Raw genomic sequence first — 13366 nt, 5'->3', positions numbered from 1 at the left:
CACCTTGCTGGGTGATCTTCTCCTGTGTCCTCTCCTTCCTCCATCCTGTGCCCACCTCACTGAGGGGTGCTGCTGCTCCTTACCCTGCACAGCTTCTCTGCGGCCCCTGGGGGCAGTGGTGCCAACGGATGTGGGATGGAGGAGGACGGATGAGCAAACAGGCAAGCATGTTTCTCCATGCACAGAAGGCAGTGTCATCTTGTCACCATGTGTCACCATGTCAGCGCTGGAAAGGACCTAAGAAACCTTCCTGCCCCACCTACCCACCCCTCCTGCTTCTTGAGAGAGGATGTTGATTTTCAAGGAACTCGATGCCAAATGCAGGTCTTGCGCTCCCTGACTGCCTGCGGCTCCTGACTCCTGTGCCACCTGCTGGGGGTGGCCACCCAACACCCGCGGTCACTGTCAGCAGCCACCCCATCTGGCAGGGCAAGCAGGGCAAGAAGGCTTATGCTAGTGGAGCACGCTGAGTTTGGCCAACACCTCAGAGGTCTCTAATGCAGACACCCTGAGTGTTCAGTCCGGAGGGAGCTGGGAGAGCGGCCCAGAGCCTCGTGTCCAGGCTGAGCCTCTGGGTGGGAGCCCGCCAGGCACTGTGACGCCGGCCGCCGCGGCTGGGAGTGCTCCCTTTTCAGCCTGGCCAAATTTGGAGAGCCCGTACACGCTGCAGCTCCCCAGTGCCAGAGAATAAAGGAAGCGCAACCCAAACCACAAGGAAACCTCCCCCGTGCTGGCCAATTCCCAGGCAGAGCTGCAGCCCTTTATTGGCAGCGCATTCTTCTTAGAAGCTGGAAGTGGGGTGTGAGTGGGAGTGTACGTGAGCGTGCAGGCGCCAGCTTTGAGCTTCGGACAAAGGACGACCCAGCCTTTGCCCCCCCCCCCCCCGCCCCCTGACCTCTGTGCCCAAGTAGTGGCAGAGCCTGAAGATGGACTGGGCGCCCCCAGGCAAGGCCATCCTCTGCACCCCGCCCGACAGAGAAGGGGTGACTGTGTCCTAGGGCTGCAGGGGCAAATGACCACAAGCTTGGTGACTCAGAACAAAGTATCCTCAAAGTTCTGAAGGCCAGAAGCCTGAAATCATGGTGTCGGCCGTGTTCCCTTGGAAGGCTCCGGGGGGGAGATTCCTTGTCTTTCTCCTGGCAGCTGCTGCCTGTCTGTCTCCACCGGGCCTTCTTCCTCGTGTGTCTCTGGTCGCTCTTCTCCTGAGAGGCCAGTCATTGAATCCCGTGTTCACCCTGACTTGCCACATCCTTAACTGATCACATGTAAAAGACCCAATTTCCAAAGAAGGGCACATTCTGAGGTTCTGGGTGGATGTGAATGTGTGGAGGGGGGGACATCACTGAACCCAGTGACCCAGGGGAGACTGCCCCCATGAGAAGCAGCTCAGGGGATGGGTCTGGGGGTTCCCTTCACAGCTGCTCCAGCACTGGTGGTGTGAGGTGAGCCTGCCCACTACAGATCCAGGCAGTGCCGGCTACCAGCAGCCCCCAGGACTGTGCCCCCGGGGTCAGGAGGCAGGGCCGCCCCTGCCTACCCAGGCCTCAGTGAGCTGCTTTGAGGGCAGGGGCTGAGGAGTCCAAGCATTTTCTCTTCTGCCCCCCGGCTCCTGCAGGGAGCCTTCCCTGCGAAAGCATGGGGAATGTTTGTTAGAGAATGTTTGCTCGAGAAGGAACTTTGAGTGTGACTCCTACAGTGAATACTTGCTTGTTCTAACTTTGGAGGGAGGACAGTCAGGTTGTGTCAGGAAAGAGTGAGTCAGACTGTGGTCGGGAACCCGAAAGGGCGTTGGCGGGGAAGCCAGTGGCCTGGAGACTGGCCTCTGCTACCTACCGGCCTGTGAGCTCAGCCACAGCCTCAGGTTCCTCATTGGTAAGAAAATACCAAAGTGTTAGGAAACTTCACGAGATAATGCGTCAGCCCTCTGTCAACTGAGGTAAGGGTTTTAGATCCCCTGAAGGCAGAATGACATGAAGAGACGCCTGATAAAACCAGGATGCGGTACCTTTAGGTCATTACCTGCTGAGTGAAATTCCATGGGAGAGAGGTTGAGTTTGATGACACGAATGAATGGAGCACTGTCCTGCGCTGGTCTGTTAGAAACAACTGCCCTGGGAGATATTTTAGTCATCGTCTTCTTTTCTTCTTTTTTTTTAAGATTTATTTATTTATGCATACAAGAGCTGGGGTACAGGCCAGAGATGCAGGGGGGTGAGAGGATTCACCAGAGACAGAGCGGGGAACAGAACAGGCAGAATGATGAAGTACACTGCTGAGGGGAGCAGCGGGTGGCAGGAGAGGTCTGCGTGCCATGCGGGTTGCTCCCTGGCCTGCTGGGGATCGAACTCGTGCTACAGAGGCTGCGGATTTCTTCATAGTGCAGTGCTTAACCCCTTGCGCCACCAGGGAGGCCCCTATTTTTCGTCTTTAGAGGTAAAACAACTGAGGTTGACAGAGGTTCAGTATCTTTCCCAAGGTCAAAGGCAGTAGAGAAGCTGGGATTTGAACTCAGGTCGGTTCACCCCACACTGGTTCCACTGGCGCATCCAGGCTGGTGCCTGTGCCCTGAGGGGAGTGACTCTGCTCCCACCTAGGACCCGGGGAGTCGCGGGCCTCAGTGGGGGACCATGGCCAGGCAGTGTCTTTGGACCTTAGCTTCCTCTGCTTTCCTGTCAGGCTCATCTCCTAGAGCTCACCCCTGAGAGGTGCGCTTGTGATGTCTAATCTGCTGGTGCAACCCCTCACCCCACCTGGTGCCTCAAGGAGGGTGTCCAGTCAAAGCCGGCGCCTTCTGTATCCTGTGGGTGGCAAGAGTAGTTCTATTTCTAGTTGAAAAACAGGCTACGGACAAGACCGACGGTCCTCGCGAGGAGCTAGAAATACTTGAGCAAGAACTGTGCTTCCTGAGCGAGGCTGGCTGTCCCAGGCTCGCCGCGTCAACCCGCCATTACTCTGGAATGCAGAGCCCATGGTCCGGGCCGACTAAGTCAAGCAGCAGCCTGTGAGCCAACAGCAGCTGCTTTGTGGGAGCGGGTGTGGTGTCGGGACCGAAAGGGCTTCGGCCTTGGCTCTAGATGGAATCGGGTTCAGACTTCAGCTCCCCCAGTGACAGTCTGTGCGATCCGGGCCTAGCCAGCTTTCCAGAGCCTGCTTCTCTTCTCTAACGCAAAATAGTCTCCAGTAAGGACTCTGCATCAGAGATGTGTTTTCTAAATGGGCACATGCAGATGGCCCAAAAGAAACACTGCACATCCCTGGTGATCCTACCGCCATGATGTTTTATCACACGTCTTTTGAGATGACGCTGTATTTACTATCCCCTTGTTTACTATCAATATGTACAATTATTTATTTAAACAAATAGATTCAGCCCATACACCCTTGTTTTCAGGTAGTGTATATTTCCATGTTTTCTCGCTAATAGAGACACTCCCATCTTTAAAGACATGGGGAAATGTTCAAGGGTTGTCTTGAACAGAACTTCACTGTCCTCCAAGAGCCTCAATTTTTTCATCTCGAAAATGGGGTCACAGTATCCATCTTGTGAGGTGGCTGTGTGTGTACGCAGTCCAGACCCTAGGAAAGGCTGTGCCCGCATCTGCTTCCTTTCAGTGGGGTGCAAGATGCACGTCCACCCCAGACCCTCCACCCCAGGGCCAGCAGCCTGTGAGGCCCTCCTCTGGGGGCTGGAGCAGACTCTGCAGAGCCGGGCTGCTCCCTAATGTCTGGGCAACACGTTTCCTGCTCTGAAATGCGTCAGAAAACACTGGAGACCAGTATCTGCTTAGTGTCTGCTGCACTCGTCTGGCTGGACAGGCCGCATGGCTTCTCAGCAGGACACTGGGATTCTGTGGGGGCTCACAGCTGCTCCCCCCAGGGCCGGCCCTGTCCGTCCCCCTGAATTAGCAGGCGTGTGTGGGGTTCTCTTCACACTGGATGTCAGGTGCTGGCCACGTGAGGCATGACAAACTGTGAGCTGTGCATGTACTTCTTGTCTGAACACAGCTAAGTTAAACAGCATGTTTCTCCCGCCTGGCGGAGATATGTAAACCAGATGTAACTCTGTCTGCCATCGCGTCACCCAGCGCTGTGGAAAAAGCAAGGCGAATATGCACAGCCTTTGAAGAGGCTTAATTCTGCCTATTCGGTTATCATTGAAGCTGAGAGAAGGTGGTTTTCACATTTGGTTGGGTTTAAACAGGAGTGTAAAAATAATAATAACACTAATGCTAGTCTTGTGGGCGCCTCACGTGGCTGTATAGGGGGTTCTGCTAATCTTTCTATGGCTTATGCCCTTCAATCCCATCATTGAAGGTGGGTGGTAGATCAAGCCCCATTTGATAGGTGAGGAAACTGAGGCACGGGGCCTGTGAGAAGTCGGGCTGTTCCTGGCCACTCCTGGAACCCCGTGTCTGTCAGTCCTTGGGACGGTCGGGCGGTATCATGTGAGGGTCCTCCTCTCTGCCCTCTGTACCAGCCCTGCTGCCAGTGCTGGGTAAGACGAGGCTGTTGGTAAGGAAGAATCTTCTACACACCCTTTCCTGCTTGCCTGGTGATTGGCTGACATTTCTCAGTTTTAAGAACAAGATGGGAAAGTAGTAAAATCAGAACAGGCATCCTGCTGTTCCTGGCAACCCTCAAATGGTGCAGGATCAAGGGAACCAAAATGATGGGGAACCCATAAAGGATTCTGGGGTGAGGGGAGCACTGGAGAGAAAGGAAAGATGGGGTCAGAAGTCTGAGCTCAGGAATGCCTGATGCATGACCTTAGGCCAAAATCGGGGTGCTTGGCTGCGCCCAGTGCAGCAGCAGTTATCTGCCAGGTACATGGGTAAGTGAAAGTGCCAGTAAGTGCTCCCAGGAGGTGTGGGCCGAAGGGGTTTGCACATGGCCCCCAGTGTCTGTCTGGGACTTTATAGTTTCAAAACGCCAGCAATCAAGCACATGCGGGTGTACATGTGGGACGCATTCCCATGGAGCTTTAGCCAGTCTGAGGATCGACCACAGAAACTTGTGTCTCAGGGGGGTTGAGCTTCTGGCTTCCTTCCTGGGTCAATTTTCTTTACAGTTAGTCATTCAATCAACAAGCCTTTGAATTAATATTTTACTTAATATTATCCTTAATAACATCAAAATCAAGAAGGAAAGTTCAGTTTCACACACATCTCTTCATTACTTAACACCGTATGTAATTTCAAAAAGAAATCCCAATAGGTAATAGATGTATTTCTAATTTATCTACCACATGGGAGTGTTTAACTGGCCGCTTCTTCCTCCTTGATGGAATGGGAAGGCAGCGTTGGCTATGTGTATACACACCCATGGACATCTATTTTTTATTAGCTAGTCTGGAACCTGTTAGGGCAAGAGACAGCACTGAAGGGAATGACCAGCTCGTTCAGTGTTTTCCATCCTGTTGGGGTGGAGAAACTGAGGGAGATTCAGAGGATCCTTACTAGAGGTACTGGGGAGTCAGGAAAGTTCCTTTGCCCAAGTTGCCACAGTCCTGCCCCATTTTGAGGTATCCAGTCCAGTGGCTTTGACTATGTTTCCAGAGAGATGTCTCCATCACTTCAATAAATTTTAGAACATTTTCATTACCCCACCAAAAACCCATTACTGTTTAGCTGTCACCCCTTAATTTTCCCATCATCTCCCAAGCCCTAGGAAATGATTATGTTGTCTCTCTAGAACTGTCTATTCTGGACATTTTATAGAAATAGAATCAGTCATACACCTAGCGGCCTTTTGTGTCTGGCTTCTTGTACTTGGCATGTTGCCTTCAAGGCACATCTGTGCTGTAGCATGCCTCACCACATCATTCCTTTTTATGACTGTATAATATTCTATCATAAGAATACGTCATGTTTTGTTTATCCCTTTGCCAGTTGCTGGTCATAGGTATCATTCTTTGTATTCTTTTGAACACATCAAGGCCCAGCTCTCTATCTGAAAATGATTCCTCTCCTTTTTTTTTTTTTTTGATGAGTGACTTTTAAATTTATATAATAGGCCCAGATTTCTTGTTGACTTTCTTGTTGTCCTCCTTGCTCAGACGTTGTGTTCTGAATACCCATTATAAAATAAATGTTGGTTCTTTTTCTTTAAAAAAGTTTTTAAAACCTGCCAGAAGAAATGATTCACTCCAATTTCTCTTTTCAATTCTGTGATATTTTAAGATCTGATAATTCATGCAGTTTACTTGAATGTCCAGACTGATTAAGGATGAAATAAAGTGTCCCCCGGGGAGGAAAATATGAGCGGGAAATGAAAATACCATAGAATTTTAGTAGACCAGGCAAACGAGCTTTCTTTTTCTAGGTGCTGACTCTGGGTGGGTGATCCCGTGGCCCCTTCCCTGCTGGGAGCTGCTTTCTCCCAGCTGTGCTGTTACCCCAGCCCTGGTGGGGCTGCTGGCATAGATGCGGCCAATTAAGCCCTGGTGGAACTAAGGATGCCCCCAAATTTTCTGAAGGTTTGTCAAGTGGCTTTCAGCTCTACTGATGTTGAGTGTGAGAATGAGGTCAGATGGCGTAATTAGAATTCAGTGGGTTAAATTGCAGCCCTGCGCTCCAGGTTGTGGGCTGTTAAACTGTTTATCTTTGAATCCAACATGTCGAGGTCGGAGCCTCCTGGATGCCGGAGCTGAGCCGTGTTTTGCCAGGATTGCGTTATTGGGATTTCCTGTGTTGAACGGGGACCTTTGTGTCCCTCCCTTAGATGCTTGCCCCAAGGAATTCCTCCTTGAAAGTCTCCTTGGCATGGTAAATGAGCTTTTCCCTCCCAAAAGCTAGATAAATTCACCTCTGGGATTTGAGGATTCGTTTAAGGAGGAAAAGGGTAAATCAGCATGTCCTAGTGTAATAAGAAGGGAGGCAAAAACATAATATGCTTCTATTTATAAACCAAATTATGGTCACAAGGGGAACATTAACGTCAATAATTTCATCTTTATTTTATATTTGAAAGTTGCTCAGAGAATTCATCTTAAAAGTGCTCATCATCAGGAAAAGATGCAGTAGTAATGGTCGGGATAGATAGCAGCTAGACTTACTCTGGCAAAGAGTCCACAGTATAAACGTGTAGCTTATGGTGTGTCCATCTGAAACTAACTTGATGTTACATGTCAAGTATCTGTCAAAACTGAAACAAAGGTCATCTCTAAGAGGTTAATTCTCTCCTTCCAGGTTGGTAAAGAAAAGTAAAAAGACTTAAGCCTCAGAAGTAGATCTTGGTGGTTCTTGGGTGACTCACTCCCCATCTGAGCTTGTTTATGACTTAAGAATGATGCCTTCCACCCTGCAGGAGGGTACGTGTGAGATCAAATGAGGTGATTGTGCACAACACCCCCTTCAGAGAAGCCACCCTATAGGAGCTACTTCTAAAGTTCTTCTGCCTCCAATTTTTTTTTTTACCCTCATTGGTATCCAGGTTTTCGGAGGAACAGTTTGTAAGGAATCATTCTGTCTTTTTTCTCAGGATGGTGCTGCTGGTTCTTTGTGCTTGAGGGAGACCATTTTTGCTTCCCCCGAGTAGCTCACACCTTGCAAGCATTTTATAGAAATTTGCCAATGTCCCAATTTAATAACAGACCTCAAGAACTGGTAGGTCTATACTATAAGGGCCATTTTCCCAGAGGAGTATGAAAATGTATGCAGTGATTATTGGTTTTCATTTACATCCTAATGTTTGAGGACTGGAGCCATAAACTGAAGAGTCAGAAGTTGGACTAGCCACTTAAAAGATTGTATGGCTGCTGTAAATAGCCAAGCAGACAGTTTGCGTTCCCTCCAGTGGCTTTCTTGGCAGAAAATTAAAAAGGGAAAAATGGCTACATGATTTAAGAAAACACCGTGGTGTTTGGTGATAATAGCAACGTTGCTATAATGCTCTCCAGTTTACAGAATGCGTTCCCATTATTATTTCATTGAATTCTTACAAGTCCCAGAGGTGGGTAAGACAATACTGTATTATGATTAAGAAAATGCTGCCTCTACCACTTGCCTGCCATGTGGTTGTGTGAGTTAAGCGCTCTAAGCTTATTTTCCTAAGTTTTGAAATGGGAGTCATATCCTCCACTTAGGGTTGCTGGGCAGGGGATTGGAGATAACGCACTAACAACAGCAGCTATGTAGTAACTGCTTAAGAAATGGCAACTGTTTTGATATTATTAGGTATAATCATTCTTACTTTGTAGATGAGGAAACTGAAAATGACCATCAATCACACGAGTAATTGGCAGGGCAGGAAAGCAAATGAAATTCTTTTGCCTCCAGCTTGTCCTCTTTCCACTGCTGCTGCTGCTTCTTTTTTTTTTTTAATTTATTTATTCATTTATACAAGCACTGAGTACAGTCATAAGCGCGGGAGGGTGAGAGAATTCACCAGAGCCAGAGCTGGGAGCAGAACGAACAAAGTACACTGCTGAGGGGAGCAGTGGGCGGCAGGAGAGGTCTGCGCACCGGTAGCCGGGGATCGAACCGGCGCTGCAGAGGCTGCAGGCAGCTTCGCAGCCCAGCGCTCAACCGCTGTGCCACCGGGGAGGCCCTGCTTCTTAGCTGAGCTGTGTAAGCTTCTGCTGGCCAAATTCCCAATGATAACGAACCTCTTCCATGGTTTTCCTGCTCCGCCAACCTTTTCCCAATCTCCTTTTGTATTCACAGAACATCATCAAGAAGGTGATTGGGCAGAAGTTTGTGTACAAGTTTGTCTCTTTCCCAGAGATACTGAAAATGGACCCTCACTCCGTGGAGATCAGCCGGGAGAGCCTTTTGCTGCAGGACAGCGACTGCAAGGTGCCCCCCGAGGCCCGCGAGGCACACAGACACGGCTTGCCTGCCCTCAAAAGCACCAGCCGCAACGAATACATCCATTCAGGCCTGTACTCGTCCTTCACCATCAATTCCCTGCAGAACCCACCAGAACCCTTCAAGGCAATCAAGACGGAGAAGCTGGAGGAGCCGCCGGAGGAGAGCCCCCCCGTGGAAGAAGTCAGGACTGTCATCAGGTTTGTGACCAATAAAACCAGCAAGCACATCAGCAGGCCCGTGGTGTCGCTGCCCTCCACGTCGGAGGCCTTCCTGGCCTCGTCCGTCTCAGCCAAGATCTCCTCTTTAATGCTGCCAAATGCTGCCAGCATTTCCTCTGCCTCGCCCTCCTCGTCCCGGTCCCCGTCCCTGTCCCCCAACTCACCCCTCCCTTCTGAACACAGAAGCCTCTTCTTGGAGGCCGCCTGCCGTGACTCGGATCCCCTGGAGCCTTTGAACCTCTCGTCGGGCTCCAAGACCAGGTCTCCATCTCTCCCCCCAAAGGCCAAAAAACCCAAAGGCTTGGAAATCTCCGCACCTCCTCTAGTGCTCTCCAGCACTGACATCGGCTCCATCGCTCTCAACAGCCCGGCCCTGCCCTCGGGATCCCTCACCCCAGCCTTCTTCACCGCACAGGTAAGAGCTCTCCCTGTCACCCGGCTGCACCCAGACTCCGTGGCTCGGGGGACGGGAGGAGCAGCCAAGCAACTGGCTTCTGCCCTTTAAAAGATAACCCTAGGGCCTGTGTGCCCAAGTCATGTGTAACTGTGAAGAGAAATCACTTTCCATGCCCAGAGCAAGGTGCCCACAAGAGAAAAGACTCGGGGTCTTGGAGGCTGTGGGGTGCTTGCTTGGTCTGTTGCTTCGAGTGGCCTGAAGTGATGGACCACGCACACTGGCCAGCAAAGCAGGTCTGGTCGTAATTTCCTTGGGAAAGTCGTGCAGGTGAATGGCATTCCCGAAGGCATTTATTGGGCTTCATGGAATTTTTTTTTAAAGATTTACTCATTTATGCACACAAGAGCTGGGGTACAGGCCAGAGGTGTGGGGGGTGAGGGGATTCACCAGAGACAGAGTGGGGAACAGAACAGGCAGATTGACCAAAGTACACTGCTGAGGGGAGCAGGGGGAGAGTCAAGAGAGGTCTGCTGCGCCATGTGGGTAGCTCCCTGGCTGGCTGGGATCGAACTCATGCTGCAGAGGTTGCAGACAGCTTCACAGGTTGTGTCTTAAACCCTTGTGCCATCAGGGAGGCCCATCTTCATGGAATTTTTAAGGCAGCATCCTCTCTCGGGGGTGAGGGTGGGGGTGGGTGTGCGAGGAGCTTGATAAATAGCCATTTATTTTCTGTTAACCAGAAAATAGTTAGCTGATCGGCCACCGTAGTGTCAGTGTGGGGCTGTGTTGTCCACAGTCTCTGATAAGACAGTAACAGAACAGTAACAGAAACATCTAATAAGTCACAAAACAGAAAGATTCTTCACTCCCAGCAGTTAACTCTGGGGAAAACCAGGGCCACGTCCCGGGTGAGGGGGTCGGGAGAAGAGCAAACTCACAGGACAAGAAAGTCTTTGGTATGCTAGTGCCAATGAGAGGCTGCTCTTCCCTTCATTTATTTATTTATTTTAAGATTTATTTATTTATACAAGAACTGGGGTACAGGCCAAAAGCTTGGGAGGGTGAGAATATTCACCAGAAACAGAGCAGGGAGCAGAACAGGCAGAATGACTGAAATACACTGCTGAGGGGAGCAGCGGGTGAGGCAGGAGAGGTCTGCTGCACCATGTGGGACTCTCCCTGGCTGACCTGGAATTGAACCCGCGCTGCAGAGGCTGCGGTCAGCCTCACAGCACTGCGCTCAACCCGCTGTGCCACCTGGGAGGCCCCGCCCTTCCCTTTAAATGCCATATTCAGATGCTCTTTCTGGTCCAGTAGGTACTTGCAGGGCAAAGGCAGAGCAGAGGCTGGACAGCCCTGTCCTGCTTCCCCTGGAAAATCAGACGCGCTTGGCTGTGTTGGCTTTGGGGTCACAGACCTGGATTCAGCTCCCGGCTGCGCTGCTTGGAGGCGGTGACTGTGGCACTTGCTTCCCAGCCTGATTCCTGCTGGTGAAATGCATCACAGTGAGGATGAAATGGCGGCCGAGTGCCGGCCACCTTTGGTTGGGGGATCTCTCTCTCCCTGCACCTTTACTCATTGCTGCTACAGGTGCGGCGTCATCCTTGTCAGCAGCACGTCCTGCCTGCCAGGCCCGGTCCTGACGAGCACCTCGTGTGCTTTGCTTCAGCTACTTTGCGTGGCAGGCCCGTGAGGTAGATGCTGCGATTGTCCCACTTTCCCAGCTGAGGTTAATGAAGCCCAGAGGTAAAGTAACTCACCCCAGGTGGTAGAAGTGAATCTGAACCCAGTTAGTCTGCCTGCAGCATCCGCACTCTTTAGAAAACTCTCCTGGCATTCCGCTGGGAACACACCTAGTTACCCACGAGCAGAACAGCCCATGGACTCTGCAAAGCAGCTAAGAGCAGCTCTTGGCTGTGGCGTCTCCTGAATTGACTGTGGCCCAGGGATTTCATACCTTCAAGTTTGTGGGCTGGCAGGTGAGGACACGCCCCCACGGTAGGAAGGGTCAGGCACTCAGGTATGGTCAGAGGGGGCATGTGTGCTCTTCAATGGGCATTTTCTAGGCAGGCAGACCTGTGCAGTGACTAAGGACTGTGCAGGAAGTGGCTCAGGGACAGAATCGGGGCCTGGGTGGACATTCTGAGCATTCCTCCTGTGAGTTCACACTGTGTGGCCTAGAGAGGACTAAAGCCAGGCCAGGCCGACTCTGGTTTCAGTCTCTGTTCTCTCTCTGCTCCTGTGCCAGCGGCACTGAACAGGTGCCAGCTCTGTTGGCATCTCTGAGGCCATCAGCTCAGGTGGTAGCGTCCAGTGGGGCTGAGGATGGTGTGACTGACTCAACATGAGATAGCAATAGAGGGTGGAGCAAACAAATGGATACAAAGCTCAGGACCAGAAACAGAACTTGCTCCAAGGGCCTGAAACCAGGGAGGGGAAAGCCTGATGATTGACAGAGAACCTGTGCCCCAGGCAGATGAGACTGGCCATTGGCCAAGCTGTGGGGGCAGGGCCTTGCTGTGTGAGTGAGTTTCAGGAAGCAGAAGAGATGGGACCTGGGCTTCCAGAGGGAGGGCAGCAGAGGGCGGGGCTGGACTCCAGACTGAAGCTTGGGAGTGGGGGCTAGAGCTGAGAGGGCCTTCCGGTCAAGGTGAGGCGGGCAGGAGGTACGAGTAAGTACGGCAGGAATGAGGTAGGTAATGCGTGATCCGGTTCAGAGCTAAGGAGTCACTGGCGGGCTGTGGGAGATGCGGAATCTTAAGAGGTGAAATTCCCTTAGCTTCTAGGTGTGAGCCCTGCACCCCGAGCGAGGGAGCTGCTGAGGGCAGCTGACAGAGGGGGAGCAGCTGCAATGGAGAAATCAGAGAGAGCAGAGAAAGGGCAGGACTCATCAACAGCATAGACAGGTGATTTTATCTTTACAAGCCAGTTGCTGCTGAGCATCCGGGGTAGGCCTGGCATCAACGTAGCATTTATTTTCAGAGAGTCCCTCCCTCAGGAGCTGCTTCAGGTGCTCCAGGACCCAACCCGCCAGCCCATGGTTCTCCCTCCAAAGGTTAGTCAGAACCAGCGTCAGCTCTCTCAGCCGCCGGCCATCCTGCTGAGGGCCACTTTGCTTGTTAGCTGCCAGGTCAACTCTGGAGGCTTCTCTCCACCTGAAGGTGCTCAGGGCCTTTCTCCCACAGACAGCTGTGCCGTCTAACTCCCGCAGCTCGTGGGTTTCCTTCTGATGGTAGCATGTTCTGCCCTAGAATCTCTGCTTTCCTTTGTGGGATGTGATTTTTGCACACAAACATTTGGTTACCTATGGGGACCTCCTAGAAACCTTCCTTAATGGTTAGCTTTAGAAGAGACAAAAAGCGCACTCTAATAACTTGATACCCTGAAAAGGCAATTGCCAAGCATTTTGTTTTTTGGTTTTTTTGATTGATTCTATGAATAACTCCCAGTTTTCAGCTAGAAGCATGGCGGGGAGGGTGGGGTTAAGGGCTCGATGGTGGTCAGGTGGTGACAGTCCCCCCTAGGGGCCTCATTAAAAAAACAATACCTCATGGAGGCCTGAGTTTCAATCTACAACATGATGCACGTGAAAAATCACGGCACACTGCCACCCAACACCATAGCCTCTGCTCCCCAAAAAAAGAACGTGGTGGTACATCCGCTGGGGCCTAGACCAAGTGCTGTTGAGATCACCCCTATCTATAAGATTTGAAGAAGCCAGGATTACTGATGTAGACAGATGTGAGGCTCCACCCAAGGAGCCTCCAGCTAAAAATGAGAAAACAGAAGCCAGCTGGGTACCAAGGAGGGATACAGTTGGAGCACGGACACTGAGGTCATCTTGGATGTTGCCAGCAGAGCAAGGATGTTGTCTCTGATGGTGCTGGCTGCAGAAATTACGACGGGGGAGGAGCCAGGATGTGAAACCCTCCTGGTTTCCA

At 51.3% G+C, this 13366-nt stretch overlaps 1 protein-coding gene across 1 annotated transcript in view; it reads left to right on the top strand.

The window, feature by feature from the left end:
• ELK3 (ETS transcription factor ELK3) overlaps positions 1-13366 on the top strand; it is a gene marked incomplete at its 3' end in the record, with an annotated part of 62034 nt that overhangs the window by 36798 nt on the left and 11870 nt on the right. Inside the window, exon 3 of the mRNA XM_084254957.1 lies at positions 8664-9443. Coding sequence (XP_084111083.1) covers positions 8664-9443 — 780 coding nt within the window. The remainder of the gene's footprint in view (positions 1-8663; positions 9444-13366) is intronic.

Source organism: Talpa europaea, assembly GCF_964194135.1.
Source record: "Talpa europaea genome assembly, chromosome: 15".
NCBI lineage: Eukaryota > Metazoa > Chordata > Mammalia > Eulipotyphla > Talpidae > Talpa > Talpa europaea.
Note: the sequence above shows the minus strand (reverse complement) of the source record. Positions and strands in the feature narration are given on the sequence as shown.